Source organism: Varanus komodoensis, unplaced genomic scaffold, assembly GCF_004798865.1.
Source record: "Varanus komodoensis strain SLA01 unplaced genomic scaffold, ASM479886v1 scaffold3, whole genome shotgun sequence".
NCBI classification, from domain to species: domain Eukaryota; kingdom Metazoa; phylum Chordata; class Lepidosauria; order Squamata; family Varanidae; genus Varanus; species Varanus komodoensis.
Genome location: NW_025335761.1, coordinates 29445931 through 29462384, shown reverse-complemented (window position 1 = coordinate 29462384; position 16454 = coordinate 29445931). Strand labels below are relative to the sequence as shown.

General features: G+C 39.6%; 1 protein-coding gene across 4 annotated transcripts in view; it reads right to left on the bottom strand.

Annotated features, from left to right (window-relative positions):
• Positions 1-16454, bottom strand: part of SCFD1 (sec1 family domain containing 1) — a 65727-nt gene that overhangs the window by 17896 nt on the left and 31377 nt on the right. For 3 of the 4 annotated variants that reach the window (XM_044435904.1, XM_044435903.1, XM_044435905.1), the window contains 3 exons: positions 7685-7781; positions 1777-1847; positions 583-662 (listed from right to left, as the gene is read on the bottom strand). In XM_044435904.1, the coding sequence (XP_044291839.1) occupies positions 583-662; positions 1777-1847; positions 7685-7781 (248 nt within the window). The other variant, XM_044435906.1, reaches the window with a different exon arrangement.

The window sequence follows — 16454 nt, the reverse complement described above, 5'->3', positions numbered from 1 at the left end:
CAGTTTCTCTTAGATATGCTAAAATAAAGAAACCTAATTATAGCCAATATAGATTAGTTGATGAAATATTAACTACTGAAAGTATTGATACATAAGATTCTGCTAGGATGAAAAAAAAGTAATTCAAAACTTGACTCCAAATCTCTGATTGCACATGCAGAAGTCCTTCTGTTTGTGTAAATATGTATTTTACTGTTGTTGATATGACGCCCCATGTAGATCCACTTTTATCCCTAGGGATGAAAGCCACTCCAGAGAACTAGGGTACTTCCATGCAATACGGTGGTGGTGGGGCTGCAGCTGAAGCTGGAGATGAAATCACTGACTTTCTTTTATATGAGTACAGTGCTTTGGAACCAAGCCACCTTAAAAAATACAACAGCCACAGTAACTGTTAAGTGAAAGACTAAAAGTGTAGAACATGTTATTATGATGGAAAACTTGTCAGCAAGTCTGCTTCTCTTGGAAACTACAAGCTGTGTGCATTCTACAAGGATAGCAGGATTGAAATTAAAGCAAAATTCAAATCTACGTTTTCCCAATACATTATATCATTGCTTTATGAAAATAAAATCAACTTACTTCCATTGTTTAATGTAGGCTAAAGGACTAAGGTTGCATCCTGCATCTGTTAGTGCTTTTTTGTACTGTTCCAAATCTGCCTGGAATCAAACCAGAGATCTGAAATTTGTTACAACTCTTCTAAATCACCATTTCAGTTTATTACTAATAAATTTAATCTTTTGATTCCAGGATAGAGAAAATAAGTAAATGTCCGTTATCTTCTAAGCACTACTGAACATGAAAAAATAATTTCCTTTCATTTCTATATTATCAAATAGACAGAGAACCTTAAAAATACAGTACTATGTATAATATAAAACCCAGTGTAGCTATAGACATTTAAACATGGTGTGTACACTCACCCACCCAAGCAATATTCTATGACCTGCTTAAAAACCTATAATATAATGTGAAATATATATGCAGATGTATTAACATATATTGACATGTTTGATATGTGGGCATATTAACATTTCACTAGAAGACAAAACATGCATGCTACTGCTACTACACTGCAAATCAAGAAAACAAGAGTGTTGAAACAAATTAATGTAAGTATTCACTTTGAGGCTTTTACGTACCAATATCTGCAATTTTACAGCAAAGCCTTTTGAAAACAGACTGACAGAGAATCTCCAAACTTTCACTAAGAAATGTGGTCATTCAATATAGAGTGCTAGAAACTTCAACTTGATGGCAGGAGTAGCTTTTTTGCTACCATCAGTATCCACAGGATGCACTGGTAGTCTGACATTCTAGGATGAAAATTTGCCATTCTTGCAAACATATAGCTTGATGCAGACTGACATTCTTGATCTCCTTATTCTAGCTGGGTGATTGAAAATCCATTGAAAGCAATTTGCTGCCTCTGTGAATCCTTTCATCCTTCCTTTTCCAGAGCTACCTATACTATGTTCAGCATGGTTTGCTGTAAACAAGTGTTTATAATGCTTAGCTTAAAAAAAGAAGGAATGTGAAAATTTGTGCAGGGAGGAAAACAATACATGAAACCATAGCATATTTCTGATCTAAGCATGTTTATGCCCACATTGGATCTATAGTTTTTTGTACTGAAATCTGCACAGTCTAATAGGGAACTTAGAAAGAATATTCAGTGTAAACAGATATCTGCTGAACGATTAATTTAGTTATCCAGAAAAGCTGTAAATTAGGCATGAAATGTGCAGATATTGTTTCACAAAAAATACATACCTCAGAAGGCAACTGTACAGAACTTATGTAATAGATAAGGAACAGTCGGATCTTGTCTTCAGCTGTTCCCGCTGTGCAGAGAAATGTTTTTTAAAAAGTTATGTTGTTAATGTGTAATCAAGTGTAATTCAATTATTTATCATATGCAATTATACCATGACTCATTATATTAAATGAAATAAATGTCATGCAACAAAAGATATTTCTTTACAAATAGCATCAGAAGGGCCACACAAAATATACATGAATCATGAGATATATATGGGAAGCTGTAGTTACAAGTATGGGAAGAGAGGCAGTGTATTGTAGTTGTAAGAGTGTTGGACTGGGTTTTTGAAGATCTGGATTCTAGTCCCAGCTTGGCCAAGAAGCTCACTGGGTTACTTTGGGCCAGCTTCTGGTTCTCAGTCTAACCTCCAAAGGAGGTTCATGTAAGATGTTTGAGTTCCTTGCAAGAGAAACAAAAGGTAGGGATGAAGGTATTGTGATAATAATTTTAGAGGAGGATGGTATGTCACAAAAATTGCACACAATCTTGAAGAAATTGATAATAAAACTGCTCATGACATTGTCTGCCATTGAATCTAAGAAATTACATTTTAATAAGTGTTTATATGTATTAAACTAAACTGATTTACATGGGAAACAATTATGGCTAATACATATTTTTAATTTCATTTTAACAATGATCAGTTTTATAAAATTCACACAAATAGTATTTCTATATACTGTATAAACTGAGAGGCTGCAAAGACATTTTGTTATACACAATAAAATGTTTAATATTTAACTTCAAACACAGCAGCACTATGAACTAATCCTGTGAGCCAAACAAGATTTTAGACTGCAAAGCAAAGCAAAGCAAAGCAAAGCAAAGCAAAGCAAAGCAAAGCAAGTACTTTGCTACCTTCTGTTAACTACTTTTAGAAGCAGTTCTCAGTGTGGTAGTTCAAAACTAGTTTATGATTGAGGTGTCCAAAGTGCTGCCTACAGACACTTCTCTTGGCACCCACTAAACTACTTGATTTTTATTTCTTAAGTTTTTTAAAAAACGGCACTCTTATGGAAAACTGGAAGGCTGGTTTTCTGCAACACCCAGTACTACTCTCCTGTACCTTCTTTATCCTGGTTCAATCAAATGGTTTTATGTTTTGAAGCTCAGCCCTCACCTCTGCTTTGTATTACGTTTTTTCTCCCATTCTCATCAAGTTATCTTCTTGGAACTGAGTGTTTTGTTACTGACCATGCCCAATGAATTCCCATATTATGTCAAGAATCTCTCCATGGCAGCCATTTTGTGACGGCACCCATAGCACTCTTTCAACATCCCAAATGTGCCCATGTCCCCCTTCCTAATAAGCTGGGGACTCCTAGTCTATTTTGTGTCAGAAGAGCAGAAAGCCACAGTTACAGCTTTCTGGCCTTTATCAATCATTTCAATACTGTTCACTAAAATAAACTAAACATGCAATTAAGTTAGAAACTTCCAGCAACAGCTTAACATTAAACCAGTGGAAAAAGTTTGGAAGGCCCTGTGCCATATTTTTAACCATTTGGGAAAATCTATGAAGTTTCTGTCTCTTGGGATTCACATTCTATTTATGATTTGCCTCAAAGGAGACTTCAAAGAAACCAACTTGTGATAACACTATTTCCTTTGATAAAGTATAGCTAGCTACATAGTCACTGATGTTACAAATATTTATTTTCTTTGCCATTTCATTTCATAGCTTGTCTGAATGAAGAATGCTCTTGTGGATTTGGATTTTTGAAAAGAAATGACAAAATTCTCCAGTTCTTGGTACCACACTAATGCTGGGAAAGCAAATTTGAGTGCCATAGGCAAAATGCATTAACAATGAATTCAAATAAAAAGAGAACAGGCATAATACAAGACAGCAATTGAGGCAGCCCTCCACTCCATTCTAAAGTTCTTAGGCTAGAGAGATACTGAACATTTTTCTTTCCCTATTAAAGTAATACCTGTGAAAGCTCCATGAAATCCAGTGATACGTAAATGTTTCATTTTGGTTTAAAATCAGGTTTAAGAAGTAGTTTATAAAATTCACTACAGTAAGAACCATGTCAGTAGTAAAATATTATCACACCAAACCTGACATCCATATAGGATACTAGTGTATAAAATGAAAAAAAAAGTGTTGCCTCTACTACAAGACTTGGGCAAATTGTAACCTTTCCAGTGTAACAGCTGGAATTTTAGTCTTGGTAATGCTCCAGAAATAGTACTGTAATATATGCATATGTGTAATGGGAGCAGAGCCGCTGCAGTGCAAATATTAAGTATTTGGGGGGAATAAACACTGAACTTACAATGAAGGTTTTTTCTCATCAGTGGACTGATGGCATCCTGGTACAGTTACTCCTTCCAGTTGCTCCAACAAGCAGGGCTTATGCAAATTAAACCTACATCCCTGTAAGTTGGAGTAACAATCTTCCAGTCTGGGGACACATTGCAGCAGCGTAACCAAAACTATACCATTAACAAACTCACCGATACACAAAATTCTTAGAATACAGGGAAAAATGAGATATCATAGATGGATATAAAATTATACATGGTATAGAGGAAGTGGCCACGGAGATACTTTCTTTCGCACCTCTCATAATACTAGAAAACTAGGGGTCATCCCATAAAGCAGAATGGTTAGAGATTCAGGACAGATAAAAGAAATAACTTCTTCACACAGCACATAGCTAAAACTCTGGAATTAAGTTTCACAAGATGTAGTTTGAATTGCTACAATCGGTGGCTGGATAACTTCATGGAGAATACGATTATCAGTGGCTACTAGTCCTAATTGGTATAGGCTACCCCCAGATCAGAGGATTAGCTTTGTACATCAGTAGTGGAGAACATAGGTGGGAAACTGCTGTACTCATGCCCTGCTTGTGCGATTCCTATGGGCAGCTGGTAGGCTAATGTGGCAACAGAATGCTGAACCAGATGGACCCTGGGCCTGATCCAGCAGGACTCTTCTTATGGTCCTACAACTCTATAATGCACTGCAACTTATTATTACTTCCAAATTGTGGAAAATGATCTCTCAGGAATGGTGACTTGCCCTACTCTCTTGGCCTTCAGATAGGACAGGAAGGAGCATATTTTTCAAGCTGGCATGCAGTTCTGCAGGTGGTGCCCTTGATGCTTTTAAGTTCCTTAATTTGAAAGCTTATAAGCATTCTATACAGAGGAGGAGAAATGCTGGTAGTACTCTCCACCTCCTCATATCTCTTGCTTTGCATATACAGTAAATGCCAATTTTCAACTGTCTAATTGTAGCACTTTGGCATGGGAGAGAGTGGCTGCAGATAAACCAAGAGGGTCATATTCTGGCCTCTGCAGTTTCTTCCTCGCCCAATGGAACACCCTCTTTACCTTATTCCAAGGTCAAGTTCCTGAGCTTGGAGTGGCAGCTGGCGTGGTTCTATCTGCGCCAGCTGTGATGTGGGGGAAAGCGAGAGATCACAGTGTGGATTCCCAGTTCTGGGCTGTGTTTCTGACCTCAGATCTGGGAATTCAAAGTATCCTGTGGCCTGCCAGCTGAAGTCTAGGGGTCACAAGATTCCTTTTTTAGTGTTTCAAAATTTATAGTTGTAATGGTTCTATTGTTCTTAATGTTTATACTGTTATAGGTTTAAGATTTCACTGTTTTAAATTGGGACGGCAGAGGATGAGGTGGCTAGATGGAGTCACTGAAGCAGTTGGTGTGAGCTTGAGTGGACTCTGGGGGATGGTGGAGGCCAGGAAGGCCTGGAGGAATGTTGTCCATGGGGTCGTGATGGGTCGGACATGACTTTGAGACTAACAACAACAACAACCTGGCCCTGATCACGTTTTAGTAGATAAGGTAGTGTGTAAATGCTAATACATAAGTATGTTAGGTGTGGTGGAAAGGAAAAATGCGTTCCATTGTTAAATGAAACACACTTGAAACACCCCTCTCCAAATGGTCAAAGAGCAGAGATCTCTTGCAAAACAGGAAAAATCAGACTAGAAGACAAAGGGAACAAATATTCTTATTTGCATTAAATCTTCCTGTTTGGAGCAACAGGGAGGAATAATATACTGGAATATTACCCTCCAGTGGTTGAGAAAAGCATGCTCAACTCTAAAAACAAAAATAGGAGATAGGTACCTGAGTGCTGAATACGGCATATCCTTCAAGTAACAATAAATACATTAAAACAGTTATTGATATGGCAAGTGTTGCTCTATAGCAGTGGTCCCCACACTTTTTTGGGCTGCCGCCCCCTTTCCTCTTGGGCAATGATCCTAGCACCCTCATGCCTCTTTCTTTGGATTAGAGGTGCTAGAAGTTTTCATACCTTAGGTGAATTAATACCACTTGCTTGCCCAACCTTTCTCTTCTGCTTTCACCGGGGTATCAGGAGGGGGTGCTGTGATGGACAGCAGTTTGTGGGCCCGGGGGGCAGGGGGAGTGAGGCAGGCTCCTCAGCAGTCTTTGGCAGCAGCTGTGGTGATGATGGTGAAGCAGGTGTGGAAGGCCTTGGGCCTGCTGGTGAAGCCCCATGGGGAAGAGGGCCCCCTCTTTGGTGTGTAACAGCTGTTTTACAGCTTGCCCAGTCTCTCTCTCTCTCTCCCCTTCTCTCCTTCCAGTTCTCACCAGAGCATTGGGAGGGACGGCAGCTTGCAGGGCTGCAGGGAGGGGAGAGAGGCTCCTTGATCATCTTATTTTACAAACGTTTGCCTTTTCATTCTCTTTGATTCTTCTGTAGTAGTGATCTATCCTCTCCTAACACCCCCTTGCTGCTTCCTCCTTCCTCACTGTCCTCCTGGATCTTTCCACTGCTCCCAGGGAAGCGGTACTGCCCACTTTGGGAATCACTGCTCTAGAGGTAACTTTGCATTTTCTGATTCCTGTATTTAAAGGTCACATGAATACTCATGTGGCAAAACTGGTAAGAAGAGAACATAACTCCAAAACCTATTTAAAATAGTTGCATACACCACCAGTAGATGCAGGATTGGGGACCCATGGTCTCATGGCAGCTCTATCACAAAAAAGCACTTTACATACGTCTATCAAAAGATTACTGGTTGCACATTTGGAGGGATGGGGAGGATTTTGAAGGCAGAGAAAATGCTCTGAACATAAAAACTGGTTGCTAGACAGCAATAGGAACACAATGCAATTGAAAATTGAGTGCACATCTCAATACTGTATGTGCAGACTGTAATGCAATCTTGAGGGTGTAATCCTATCGGCCTCCAATCTTCACAACCAGTATTTTCTGTATGGTTTTTTTTGGGGTGTCTAGAGTTGGATCAGAGAAGGAGACATAAAGAGGCTGGGGAACCTACAGGAATGCACGCAAGTCTGTGGCCCCAGCCTCTTCTCCTCATTGCTGGCACATCTCATTTCCCCCGCCTCAAGGTCCAGTTACCATCCTGGATGGGAGGGGGGTTGGTATTTGGAATCCCAGCACTGAGAATACAGGGGACCTTAGCCCTGGGCCCTTATTCCTACAGATATAAATCATTCTGAAAATATATTCAATAATTATACTGACGCTTTTGATTCATGTACTCACTACTATCAGAAACTGGTTTCTGAAATTTGCAGATCTGTTTAGGTTAATTACATCTCTGGAAAACCAGGTTTGGAATATCCCAACTAAGATTACCTAATATCATAACATCTGCATCATTAATCAATTTAATGTTTTCATAATATTTTCAAACCAGATCACTTCCCCTGTGCCCAAGGCCAGCTTTTCCCATCTAGTCCACTCACTCCAGTAGTAGCACTGGCTTTCCAAGGTCTCAGGCAGACTGGGTTTGGCTGAGCTTGCATGTATGATATACAATCCCCAGAATGTTTTTGAAAGGAAGGAACTTAACAGTAAATTCAATTTCTACACTTACCATCAGGGTCGGAGATCATATCCAAAAGTGATTTATCCAGTGTGGACTTGCTCATGATTTTTTCTTCATATTCAAAATACACATCTAGTTTCCGTGTCTTTTAATTAAATAAAAACAAAATAGTTTTTTTTAGAATTTGACTATTACTGTTGCAGATTCAATAAGAGCATGAGATTACCTTCTTTCACTACTTTCTCCTTTTTTGTTTAGTCACAAAGTCATGCCTGCCCCTTCACAACCCCATGGACAACATTCCTCCAGGCTCTCCTGTCCTCCACCATCCCTCGGAGTCCCCTCAAGCCCACACCCACTGCCCCAGTGACTCCATCTAGCCACCTCATCCTCTGCTGTCCCCTTCTCCTTTTGCCATCAATCATTCCCTGCAGCAGGGTCTTCTCCGTGAGTTGTTCCTTCTCATTAGGTGGCCAAAGTATTTGAAACATGTTATATATAAAATCATGGGCACTATCCAGTGGGGCTTTTACACTCATGTATCTAATGCAGAGCTAGCAGAAAGTGATCTCTAGTGAAATGGGAGCAGCGGAGGCTGGTGAGTCAGGTTTCCCCACAAAGTTCATTATACCACCGTATGCTATTGGATTATACTAGTGGTTGCCTTTGGTAGTGCTACATCAGTTGCATAAGTGCCATACTACACTGGATATTGTCTGATATATTAAAAGCTATGAACATGAAACTAAAGTCCTGTTTAGGGTTAGGGTTATTTCCTCCTACCTTCAGTATTCTTAAGAGGTAAGATTGGAAATAGGCCACAAGTTCAAGTTGGTACATTCCTTCCCACCCTGGAGGAACCAAGAGACCCAATATGTAGGGAATCACATTTGTTCACAAATAGATCTGCTTATATGTTAAAGTATGCCCAAACAAAACATATTTGCCTGTCTGATGAAGGTCAAGAGAAAGGGAGAAAACCTAGCCTCCCATAGCAGGGAGTTCCAGAAGCAAGGAGTGGCCACTAAAACGTTTCTCTCTCACTTCCCTATCAAACATGCCTTTGATGGGAGGACTGAGTGAAAGGCCTCCCCTGAAGACATTAAAACTTGGACAGGCCCATATGGAGAAAGCAATCTTTCAGAAAGCTAGGTTTCAAGATGTAATGGCATTTATTGATCATAACTAGCTCTTTGAATTGTACCCAGTACCTGACCATTAACCAGTAAAGCTGTTGTAACAGGAGAGCCGTGTGCTCCCTGTAATCCATGACGATCAATCATGTGAGCAAACCATTCTGGATTAGCTTCAGTTTCTGAACATGTTCAAAAGCAGGCTCATGCAGAGGACATCCTTGTAGTTCGCTAGGACATGCATGACCATGGCCAGATTGAACATCTCTAGGAACTGGTAAAGCTGGTGCACTATGCTTAGGTGCACAAATGCATTGCAGGCCACTGCCATACCCAGAGAATCTAGGTACAGAAGCAAATCTAGAAGGACACCCAAATAGTGAATCCGAGTCTTCACACTGAGTACAATCTCATCCAGCAGAGGTTGAACCCCTATTCCCTGAGCTGCCTTTTGACTAAGAAGCCTTTTGTCTTGTCTGGGATAAACTTGAATTTATTTGCCCTTATTCAGTTCATTATTAGCAACAGATGCTGATTTAGAACATGTTGCTTCAACTTAAATGGAAAAGAAAGCTGGAATCCCAAACCTCATCTCCCAGAGGTTTCGTGTGTTTATTTATTTATGGCTTTTCTGGACCATCCATCTGCTGGCATCTTGGAACGGTTTACAACAAAGCAACAAACAAAATAGAGCACAGCCTCCAGTAATTCAATAATATAAAAACTACATTTATACAAATTAAACATTAAAATAATGTGAAAATAACAAGGTTTTCCCCTAGTGCCAAAAAGAAAAAAGTGTCGGCACCAGGCAAACCTCTCTGGGGAGAGTACTCCATAATCAGGGTGGCACTGCAGAGAAGGCCCTCCTCCGGGTAGCCACTCTCCTAATCTCTTTCAAGGAGGGCTCCCAAAAAAGGACCACCCCCTCAGATCTCAAGGGGCAGGAGGGCATATAGGGAAGGAGGCTCTTCTTCAGGTATCCAAGACCCAACCCGTTTAGGGCTTTATAAGTCATCACCAGCACCATAAATTGGGCCCGGACTTCAACTGGCAGCCAATGTAAGCAGTAAAGGTCTTCTGCTTCAGATATATTAAAGAGCACAGGGGACAAGTTGGAGCCCTAAGATATATGAAAGACCAACAGCCATGTCAAACAGGAACCCCCAGCATCACCTTCTGAAACTGCTCCTCCAAGAAAGCTGAGAGCCACCATTAAAGTATCTACCAGTCTGATCCCAGACAAGACACCTCAGAATGACACCACAGACAATGAGAAGTCCAACAAAAACACTTCACCTCACTACCTCTCCATAGCCAAAGCTCTCTGGCTATTTTTGCAACAGTGCATAAAACAATACAATACAAATACCATCCAGAAACCTGTGGAGCTGAGAAGCTACCAGATGCTCCAGCACCTTGCTTAAGAATGAAATATTGGAGACTAGCTGGAAATAATCAGATATGGTGGGTCTCAGGGATGGTATTTTAGCAAAGGTCCCACCATTGCCTCCTTTAGGCAAGATGGAATCATAACTTGCCATACATTTACTTGATGTATAAACTGCCTTCCTTCCAAAAAATGGCACTCAAGACCACTTTCAAAGTAGTGTTAAATAAATAGCACTTTCATATTTATTTACAAAGTGATATTCACCACTATCCTTACCTGCTTGGTCAGTCCCCCTGACCACTCTTCTAAGTTAGGAAAGACTTATACGAATTAATGAATAAGGGCACAGAAAAAGGCAGATTAGGGTATACTGAAATGTTTGCTGAACAGTTCGTATGTACTTTCCTATGTATGAAGTCCACTGTTTTAGCTTATGTTTTACATAGGGTACTTAGGCTTGTCTAAAAAATCATTTTGTCTTTCTGTCTTACACAGCTGTAAGCTATGAACTACAAATTAGCTAGCAGGTACTTTGAAGATCTGTTGTGTCTGGCCTTGATCCAACCATGATAGTTTTGATCATAGGCATTCTATTTGCTTAGGGGCTTATAACTCATTTATCCCTACCAAGACCATATATAACCAAATGATTTGAAAGTATGAATGTGTGTTCATAAAGTTAATCCAAAAATTTAGGTAAGTGGACTGATTTAGTTTAACCACTTTTATTGTATTTTCTTATGAAATAGAAAAGACTAGAAAAGTAACTTTCAAGATGTTTAAAAATGTCAAGGAAAGTTAGTTCAAAGTGGGTCTGTATATATTTTTGAATAGGCATAGCTGTTACTCACAGCTGCTATCTATACCTGGCTTATGAATGGATTTTATCCTCTCCTTAAGAGTACTCAAGTGTTTTTACCTATTACACTCACTAATCACTGATTAACCTCACTGCTCATTCAGCAACATATTTAATGAGGTGGTTAGATGGAGTCACTGAAGCAGTTGGTGGAGGACAGGAAGGCCTGGAGGAATGTTGTCCATGGGGTCACGATGGGTCGGACACAACTTTGTGACTAACAACAACAACGTGTATAAATGTACAATACTGCATTATTTTAAAAAATGTGAATTATAAATATCCCAAAGCCTGATGTTCAAGCTAAAGATAAATAAGCATTGAATTTGATCAATGTCTAGAATAGATGGTAAACTACCTTGGAACCCCATGAACACCATAGAAGAAATATTGGATATAACTGTAATAAATAAAGATCTGTTTGAACATTACTTTAGCACCTCTCATTATGGGAAGAAAAAGGGAGAGTTAATTAGTTGATATTAACTCAACTTTCCATGATTCTAGAGCAGTCTTTAGTTAGTTGTCATGATCCTTTTAACTAACTTGTTCTATTTCTTACAATTACATTGCAGAAAAAGAAATCAAGACAAGAACTGGTATTATTGCTTTTGGAAACAATTATGAATCCATGAAATAATCAACATAAATGAGAACCACTCAGATTAAAATAAGGAAACACTATACTCAGAGGCTATAGTCATGTGCTCATTGCTTATGTTTAAGCCACACTGAAGGCAGTGAGAAAGAAAAATGCATCAGGATGCCCAGAATAACAGTAAAAGAATGCTTCCAATATAAGCACTGCCATATTTTTTCCTGAATCAATCAAATTCTGATCCTATATTTGAGTTACCAAACTTTTAATAGCTTAAACAATGAACTTAAAACAAGATTTCATTTCTTCTAAGCTTTACCAATAAATATTTCCTAATCCATTTCTGGAAATATTGGTATATTCTTTCCAGCATTTTGTTCAACACTGAAATATGCCAAAAAACTGCCAGGACCCCTAACTGGGTGATTAATTTCAGAGTACTTCTTGCTGTGCCTTCAGAAATGATCTAAGGCAATGCGGAAAGCAGCTGTAAACTGGACCAAAATATGATTTCTATACAGGGCATGATTTTAAAAATCTTTATTCTAAGCCAAAATTAGCTGATCAGTAATGTTGCAATTTACAATGCAAGATCCTTTAAGTGGCCTTAGTACAATAGTCTACAATTACATGCCCTATCAATCTTCCTAAGATACACTCAAGTCAAAGGCTAGTTTGGTTATGTCCAGCTGTCCCCTCCACTGTCAGGCTTTTGATCTTGTGAAAGTTTCCCTAAGGGCGATGGTAGGAATGATAATGTTCACTGTTTTCCCTTTGCCTCCATAATCCCTCTGCATATCCCCATTCTTCTTAAGAATTTTGGAACCCCTTGAAACTGCATGAAAGCTACAATGGGGGGAGGGGTGTGCAGAAAATGGGGGATTTGCAAAGATCAAGTCTCTTGTTTTCCATTCATGGAAGCCTCCAAATCCAAGAGCCTTCCATGAGTTCAGGGACACAAATGGATACAAGCAATACTGTGGGCATACATATACACAGAAATTTTCTTAGAAAAGGCTCAAGACATCTTAAAACATACAAAAATGCAAAACAATTTAAAAATTAAAAACAAAAAATAAAATGCCCAAACTTGATGAAACAATTAAATTACATTGTAAAGGCATCTGATGGGATGCAACATCATATCCCATCATATGCCTGGGAATAGAGGAAAGTTTTAACTTGGTGCTTAATTTGGTCCTTACACTAACTTGATGCTGACAGTAGGAGAGGAGCATTCTGCAATCAAGCTGCCACCAGTGCAAAGACCCTCTGCTTGAAAAGGTACTCCATCAGTTATTGGATAATGCTGTTTAGCTTACCTCCAGCATCTGGAACTGAGCTTTGAAACACACAGGAAGCCAGAGCAAATGGGGCAGAAGTAGGTGTGATATGCTCACATCTGGTATTAATCTGGCTGCTCAATTTTACACAAGTTACAGTTTCACAAATATCTTCAAGGGTGGCCATTTATAAGAATGCACGGCAGTAATCTAACCTGGAGGTTACCAGGGCACAGACTACTGAAAAAAGATTATTTGTCTAGATAGGAGTATAGCTGGGGCACCAGATGAAGCTGATAGAAGGCATTCCATTTCACTGAGGCCAGCAGAGTCTCAAATGACAATAAGAATGCCAGGAGAACCCTCAAACTACAAACTTGCTCCTCCGAGGAAGTGAAACTTTATCCAGAACAGCTTGATACCCTATATCTGGCTAGAAGAATCACCCACTAACAACATCTTGGTCTTGTCTAGTTTCAGTTTATTTTCCTTCATCAAATCCATTGCCACAGTCAAGCACCAATCTAGCACATTCACATTTATAGGGCTGAGCAATATCTTACCAGCACCACCTTCTGCAGCTAAGTAGAAGCAAAATACTGTACACCTCAGCCACACTTAGCCACCACAGAAAAATAGAAAAAAAAAAGAACAGGGTTCTTAGAATCATAGAATAGTAGAGTTGGAAGGGGCCATGGAGGCCATCAAGTCCAACCCCCTGCTGTTGCAGGACACCGAGTTGCACCAACCCACTCTGGCATCAGCAAGAAGAGATCTTGATTTTCCTCTTTGTAACAGCCTTTGAGGCACTTATAGGGTGATATCATGTCCCCCCTCAGTCTTCTCTTCTCGAGGCTGAACCTGCCCAGTTTTCTCAGCCTCAACTCATAGGGCAGTGTTTCCAAACCCTAGATCATTTTTGTTGCCCTCTGCTGGACTCTTTCTAATTTACCTGCATCTTTCTTAAATCTTGGTGTTCAGAACTGGACACAATATTCCAAGTGAGATCTGATTAGTGAGGAGTATAGAGGAAATACTACTTCTGGTGATTTGGAAGTAATACTTCTGCTAATGCATCCCAAAATAGCATATGCTCTTTTGGCAGCTGCCATTGTTGGCTCAAGTTTAACCTATTGTCCACAATTACTCCAAGATCTTTGTCTTTTTCAATTCTGTTGAGCCATGTTTTCTCCATCATGTATCAATGCATTTGGTTGCTTTTTCCTAGGTGGAGGACGTGGCACTTGTCCTTATTGAATTTCATTCTGTTGGTTTCAGTCCAGTGTTCAAGTTTATCAGGATTGCCCTGGATCTTCATTCTGACTTCTAGGGTGTTTTCTATCCCACCCAGTTTTGTATCATCTGCAAATTTGGTTATCTTTCCTTGTACTTCCTCATCTAAATCATTAATAAAGATGTTGCAGAGCACTGGGCCCAGGACTGAACCCTGTGGCACCCCACTAGTTACCTCCATCCAGTTTGAGAAGGTACCATTGATGTGCACTCTGTGTGACTGATTTAGCAGGCAATTTTGGATCCACCTAGTATATTTCCATCTAGTCCAGTTTTTGCCAATTTTCTTATCAGAATGTCGTGTGGCACTATGTCAAAAGCATTGCTAAAGTCTAGGTAGATTATGTCCACAGTGTTCCCTTTGTCCATTTGAGAGGTTATCCAGAAAAAAATTAGTCTGATAGGATTAGTCTGACAGGATAAATTAGTCTGACAGGATTTATTTTTGATAAATCCATGCTGGCGTCTATTAATCACTGCAATTTCTCCAAGATGCTTGCAGATGGATTTTTTAATAATTTGCTCCATAATTTTTCCAGAGACTGCTGTCAGACTAACTGGTCTATAGTTCCCAGGTTCATCTTTTTTCCCCTTTTTGAAGACAGGGACAACATTAGCCCTTCTCCAGTCGTCTGGCATTTTTCTTCTTTTCCAAGATTCATTGAAGATAAGAGCCAGTGGTTCTTCCTCTCTCTCTCTTCCTCCCTGACATAGGTCATCATACAGGATGACCAAGGTGCTTTCTATGTCAGCAAGGATGCTGAACTTCTACTGAAACAGATCCAGAGTTTAAAAGATATTGGGCAGTATTGATTTCCAGCATGGGTCAGGTGAGCTGAGCTTGAATTATGAGACACCACCAAATTAATCCAGAAATAAGCATTTTTCTCTAATTTGTGGCTTTTATGAAATCTAAAATTCCTGTTGCACAAGTGCTAGATCCTGCTTCCATAATGGAATTGGCAGGAGTGAATTGGCTACAATGGATATTACCAAGAATCCTTAATGCAGAGCATGTGGGCTCCTACAGTGCTATCTACGAAGGGGTCCCCAAGGTGGCAGTCATGAGACCCATAATTTTTTTCTATTATGTAAATATTTTTATAATTTTCTTTTTCAAAATATATGTACACAAATTTGTACAATATTCACAGAACTTGCTTGCAATTATACAAAGACTTCAACAAAAATGGACCAGACATCCAAAGAAGCATCTTTCTGAAGGTCATGTTTATATGCTACCTGTTCATATATTGAAAGTGTTGTAAGGTCCCGATTCTATTGTATTAAAGGAGGTGAGTGTTAATCCTTCCAATTCTTTAACATCAATCTTTTAGCTATCAAAAGGGTATGAAGAATTAATTTCCCTTCCATTTGTTTATTTCCATGAAGAAGGCAAATAAATTTTGTACTGGAATTTGTTCTTTTAAATTATCTGAGTAATAAGCTCTTCTCAAAACAAAGCTACTGGACATTGCCAAAACATGTTTAAAAGCCTTAGCTCTATTGTGCCACCACCAATTAGACGAAATAGCAGAATTTGGAACATGTTCTTTTAAATTATTTTACTTACTTCACTGTAAACTCCCCAGAAACCCCAGCTGAAGGAATGACTTACATCTAACACCAATTTGATGCAATTATTAGTGATAGCCAAATTACACAATGCCTTATTAAAGAAACATAGTGGTGCCCAATAGCCTCAAAACAGAAGTTTCAGTTGAGTAAGATGCAGCTTAAGATCCACAGCTGTCAGTGGTAAATGCTGAAGTGGCAATTCACTGATTAGGTATTTTGTGGTAGTGCCCACAAGAGTTTCTTAAGTTCCTAAAAGTGCCACCTGTTGCGAGTGGAACATTTAAAATCGCTGCAGGCATGCACCACAGGCTGCCATGGCTTCATGAGATCCAGCACAATGCAAAGGATAGTTGTTGTTGTTAGTCGTGAAGTCGTGTCCGACCCATCACGACCCCATGGACAACATTCCTCCAGGCCTTCCTGTCCTCCACCATCCCCCGGAGTCCACTCAAGCTCACACCAACTGCTTCAGTGACTCCATCTAGCCACCTCATCCTCTGCCGTCCCCTTCTTCTTTTGCCATCTATTGTTCCCAGCATTAGACTCTTCTCCAAGGAGTCCTTCCTTCTCATTAGGTGTCCAAAGTATTTGAGTTTCATCTTCAGGATCTGGCCTTCTAAAGAGCAGTCAGGGTTGATCTCCTCTAGGACTGACAGGTTGGATTGCCTTGCTGTCCAAGGG